General features: G+C 33.4%; 1 protein-coding gene across 1 annotated transcript in view; it reads left to right on the forward strand.

The window, feature by feature from the left end:
• The window catches only part of LOC134854862 (rhodopsin-like), a 32,090-nt gene extending 28,503 nt beyond the window's left edge, over window positions 1–3,587 (forward strand). The window contains exons 4-5 of the mRNA XM_063871220.1: window positions 2,496–2,707; window positions 3,579–3,587. Of these exons, the coding sequence (XP_063727290.1) occupies window positions 2,496–2,707; window positions 3,579–3,587 (221 nt within the window). The remainder of the gene's footprint in view (window positions 1–2,495; window positions 2,708–3,578) is intronic.
• The last annotated feature ends 2,413 nt before the right edge of the window (window positions 3,588–6,000 follow it).

Consider the following 6,000-nt stretch of genomic DNA (forward strand, 5'->3'; position numbering starts at 1 on the left):
ACATTTTAAAAAATGTTACTAATATAAAATTGTAATGGCCGTGCGGTTGCGGTGCTGAACTAGAAATTAAAATCGACGCATCGGGATGGATCCGAACCCCGCCATATTCATTGCTTATGTAGTGCTTTTATACTAAAATGGCTGGATCAACATTCACAGGCGTTTTTTTCGAGCCTAAAACTTGACGTAACCTTGACTAACTTTGACCGCTAAGTTACTTTCAAGATTTCAAATTACATGTGAGATTCATGGTCGGTTTTTGCTATCGTACTTTTGAAGTTAATGAACCTCTAATTGAGCCATATCTTTGATTGAACCTGGGAAAACTGTATTTTTTCACGACCAATAATTGGAGTTTAAAAAAAAAAAAACAGAATAAATATGGGGATTCTTTTACAGCTAATTTTCTACAGAAACTATCCTTAATCCCGACGTGGACAAGAAGATATCTACATCGGGTCTCATCCAAACTTTGACATAAAATCAAAAATGCAAAATTACTTGTCGGTTTTTGTTTCTACAGTAAAAACTCTCGACATCCTAGAGTAAACTACCCAATCAGATTTTCTCAATTATTTGAAGTTGACGTAAGATAATAAAAAGAATCAACCTGTCTTTTGGCGATATAAAAAAAATCTAGGTCGATTACCTCGACACTTGTTATTGCAATAAAACTGAAAACGTTCTTACTTTAAATTGCGACATTCTGCTCCCTGTAGTGATTTGGGATCTGGCAAAATGAACTCGACAGAATCGTAAGACGAGGCGTCGTCAATTATGAAGGCTGAAACACAGTAACGTTGAGAGCCATACAGAAATTTCAAGTTTAATCTTTTCACTAGGTGTTGCAGTTTTTGCAATCCAAATTTTTTCAAGACAATTTTTTTTTAAATGTGTAAAACTTTCCTTGCTGAAATAAACGGTTAGATTATTCTAACAATCCACTGGGCACATAAACATATAATTAAGATCTGACGTGTCAGCTGATTTTGGATTAAGGCACCTAAGCGATGTGCTTCACTTTGAAAAGTTAAGTTCCGAGTCAATTTGACATCCCTTCGATTCGTGGGGTAAAGTGCTGCTCCAGCCGTCTAAAAATTGTTTTCAGGAAACTCATTTTCTAAATTTTTTCCTGTTAATGTGATAATGTGAGTCGGGATACACTCAACTAACCAGGCTAAAAGCAAATTCATTACAAAATGATTTGTTTTTATAAATCGAGAATATAAAAAATCAACATTTTTGGATTTTTTTTTCATGGTTAATGAGTAAGAAATCCTCGAAAAAAAAAACGATCACACGGAAAACTTTTTTTCCGTGACCTCCCAAACCCTCCCAAAGGTCCTAAGATTCGAGCTAGCTCAAACTAAGCAACTTCGGAAAAAAAAACAGAGAAAACAGGCAACAAAGTATCCCAAAGGTAACCAAAGGTTTTTGTTTGTTGCCTATTCATAAAAACACAACTGTGGAAGATATTTTTAAACTCCGATTCGAGAAAAAACAGAATGGTTTCTAATAATCAAATATAACTAACGGTAAACAAGGAAAAGAAAAAGCAAGTTTGGTCGAATAAACTGCATTATAGTTGAAAAATTGCTTTTCGAAATCAATTTTTGCAAAATTCAACCTTGGGAGACTAAACAGGCAAGTTTTAAGAAACTCATTTTAAGAAATTTAAATTTTAAGAAATTTTAAGGTAAATGTCAAACGAAGTGTAAATAAACATCTATTATGCTGTTATATCTTGCTCAGCGGTTCTCTGTCAAAAACAAATGATTGGTTTAGTAGCATGAACAAAGCTGAATAGCAGATTAAACAATTTTATACCGGTGTCGAGCTCTCATTGATAATAATATCTGAAAACTTGCAAATTTAGTCTTAAAATGGATTAAACTTTTTGAAGGTTTAGTTTAAAATGGCCATCAATTCTTTATATTTTTGTAGAGATGGTAGTGGAAACGTACCAAATTTGGGCCGAGACAGTCGAAACATAAACATACTAGGGGGACTGAGTCGAAAATATTGCCCTTAGTAATGCCTTGATATAATATTTTGATTAATTTCATTCTGTTCGCTACAAACTCATGAAATAACTTACCCAATCGTTGTTCTTCGGCCGATTAATCGTTAAGGAAGTTTGCTAAAGCATGCAAAACCTTGATCTTAAAGGCCAGCAAAGTGCGCGATATACTGGCTATGAGAAATGGTTTTTAAAGTTTGGGAAAATCTAGTGGCTCATATTTTCAGGTACTCAGTTTGCTTCAATTGTCATCAGAAATTCTCACAGATCTCTTCATCGTTTTAGGAGAGCTCGCAAAGTCCAATATGGTGGATCTAGAAAAAATTCGTCAACATTTAAAAAAAAACTTCACCTCAAAAACTCTTGCGGACGCAAATTTATAAGTCATAAATGGGCTTGCTATAAAAGATTCAATTTATTTTTTATTGTAAATTGGCGTCTTTTTTTTTGAAGCTATGCTTGTGAACTTCTTTAGGCTTCAAGACTAGCTGCACGTTCGATTACGTCACCCAGGATCTAACTACCCGGACCCAACTGATGTTCATGTACTTGATGGGGTTCCTGAGTCCTCTGCTAATTTCCATCTTCTGCTACGCGAACATTTTCCACACTGTGAAACAGTCCAGACACAAAAGCTCTAATCCCTCTAAATCATCCGGCAAAAATAACAGCAAGGATGAAAACAAGGCAAGTCCTGTTTATCCGATGTACTTTGAATTTAACCAAGTTCAAACAATTCATAACCCAGTTAGACGAAATCACAAAAGTAAAAGTGTGCCTGAACACGACATTTTTGCAATCAGTGATACATTTTGCGCATAATTTAAAATTATTAACGACGAATTTATAAACTGCTGAAAAAAGAGTTAGAAATTGAAATAAAGGGTTCGCATCGATGCATCTTCCATTTTTATTTTTAAAAATAGAAACAGAAATTGTTATTTGCCAAAAAAAAATTCTGTCTAACGACTTTTCTTCAAAAAACTGCCTGTCGATAAAACTTTTGAAAGTACCTTTTCGAGGTAATTCTAGGTCAGTTTCTGTTTTTAAATAATCAATAAAAATTGAATTATTTTGAACCACCGGAAAATTGAAATTTAAAACACTACTATCTAACTTGAATTGAAATCTTTGCATCTTCTCTCCGAACATAATTTCTCTGTGCTCGTGATAATCTGACGCAAGTTATTATTGGACTTTTGTAATTTTTGAAATTTTGTAAAAACACGAGTGAGCTCAAGGAAAAATTCACTTTTTGTCTTAAAGGACTATACTAAGAGTAATGAGCTGAGTGAAGACTCTAATAAAAATCTTGGTGATTTTATTGCGTTTTTGTTTCCGGACTAAAAATGCTCTAATAACTACGGAAAAACATGAACGACTTCTATTGGAAAAAAATTTCTGCTATTAATACAGTTTTCGTAAATTGACCAAGTTGAACATCAAAAAATGTCTAACTAAATTCATCTTGAAATTCACGATAGTTAAGGCCATAGTTTTTTTCTTCGTAATTCAAAAAGTTTTTGCAACTGTTATTTGGTTATGTTTTGTTTTTAAGCTGATGTGACTTCTTGTAAGCTTCAGCGTAGATATGCCGATAGATTGCCGTTATTAAAACTTTGATGTGTGAGATTTTTTTGAGCGACCCTTTTTTCTAATTTTAAATATCAAAAAACAGGCAAAAGATAGATACACTGTTCAGCAACAGAAAAACCCCCCAAAAAACTTTGAGATCAATCAGCCAAGTTTCGAATTGGAACAACTTTACTATTTTTAGTTTTGCTTTTGAATAAAAAGCAAAGCAATTAGTGGAATTAGTGTTTCACACACAGTACAACATCTATTGTCCTGAATCTCTTTCTATTTAGATAAATTTTGGATTCTGAAAAGTTTTGACGTTTTAAGGTAGAAAAAACACTTTTTCAAAAATTATAAGATCAAATTTTGTTACTAATGAGGGTTTGAAAAATGTCAGTTAGACCAATTTTCAACTATTTCTGTGCGGTATGTTTCCTGTGGATAATGCGTAAGCGGCAATTTTGTGGTGCTTTTTCTGAAACTTAATTATTTAAAAACAGTTCTGGGAAAACTATTTTCTTGATCTTAAGGGTCAGGCGAATATTCTAGCTTTATCTCGATACTTCGATGACAGTAATTACATATGATTTGATGATCGTATTTTTATATTCGGGTCAAAATTGTTTTTTAAAAAAACAAAAAAATTGCACCGCGGGTTTCAGAAGATTTGAACTGCGATGTAAGTGTATTGCACTAGCATATGTTTGTTTGGAAACTGCTGGATTAATACATGATAGTTTTAATACGCTAATTTTTTACCACCATTTTATCAGGACACTGCTTTAGTTTCATGACTTATATAGAAAAGTTATATTTCACTTAATTTGGTTCTAAGTTGGGAACTTCCAACCAATCAGAATCGAGCATTTTACATGCAGCGCTGACCAAAGTTAATGCGAATTAAATGCTGGGATGGAAAATCTTAATTTGGTCTATCTCGGGGGATCGGGGGGGGGGGGGGGGTGGTTGTATTTGAAGGAGGATGTTAACTTAATCCGCAAAACTTTATACTTTATATGGCGTGTGGGGGAGGGGGTGGTTTTGAAAAAAAACTCCAAATTTTTAATTTTTGCAAAAAATCATCATTTTTTAAAAGCGAACACTGCTTCATAGACCTTGAAAGACAGTCGGAACATTCGCTGCTTTGCCCTGATACGAGCAGTCTTGTTTTGTAGGTGATAGGTTTCAAAAAGGGACAGTTAGTGTTTGATTGATGAACCAACGCTTTACCGACACAAGTACAGGCAATTTATTTCTCTTATCAATCAAGAAAACGACAGCAATTCATAATCTTGACGGCTAATAAATCTTAATTTACATTAGAAAACACCAGGGAACAAAAATTGAATCAATCCTGGCAATTCCATGAACACAAAAGATGATTCACGATTCCCCATAAAAGCTGCTGAAAAGGATTTTTAAGTTCAACTCAATGTACATTTTTCTAAATGTAAGGCATTTGCATCTCAAATTCAGATACTTTTCAGATGGATAAAAAGTTAGCTGAGCACAATTTCACAATGGTATACAGGACTGTGGTTACTCTAGAAGGAGCAGTTTTTTGAGGTCCTTCTTTATATTGCGTGCATTTTTGATAGGCCAGTTCGTTTGAGTTAGTGACGTTTAAAAAACTTTTTGCATTTTAATAACCATGCTATAACTTGAGTTGACATCTGGGTTCTGAGATAAATGACGCTCATAGCTTTTAATATTTGATTCAGAATTAGTATTTTTTGAAAGGGGTGTTAGTTCAAATGCCCACAATAATTATAGCAGTAGTCAAACATTTTACTGCTCTGAAAGAAATTTTTAAGTCAATGAAGGCCGGAATAAATTGTTTGAATAAAAATTAAAGCGTGGCAATTTTGTCCAAACTAAGCCCAAATTGAATTTTTTTTCAAATCAGTTGGTATTAATTGTAGTATAAAGCAGTAGATATCAAGAAAGATATCTGACTACATTTAAATTAAACGACACGAGAAATCTTGTTTTCTAAAACTTCTAACTTTTCTTGTAGATTTTCGGAACATTTCGTTTATTGCCTCGGACGGTAAGTCAATCGAAGTTTGGAACATTTTTTGTTTGGTTGGAGTTTTCTGTAAACTGACGGAGTTTTCAAAAAAAGTTCTATCAACAAAGTGTATTTGTTTTCCAATTTCCTGGCTGCAAATATTGGTCTTCATATTGTTTGGAGCCGAAATTTTATTTAAATTTTAATTCTGTCCCGGTTCAAGATGGTTTCAGAAATTATTTTTCTCTCTTTGTTTCAGAAACCGATTTAAATTTATACTTGTGCCATCAGAATAAATGCATTATTCAAGAGAGTAAGAGCGTAATTATTCTAAGTTTAATCAGTCCATTTCATGGAATATAAAAGCAAACTCTAACGCGTGTCGTCAAAT

The sequence above is a fragment of the Symsagittifera roscoffensis genome, chromosome 9 (genome assembly GCF_963678635.1).
Source record: "Symsagittifera roscoffensis chromosome 9, txSymRosc1.1, whole genome shotgun sequence".
Classification (NCBI taxonomy): Eukaryota; Metazoa; Xenacoelomorpha; order Acoela; family Convolutidae; genus Symsagittifera; species Symsagittifera roscoffensis.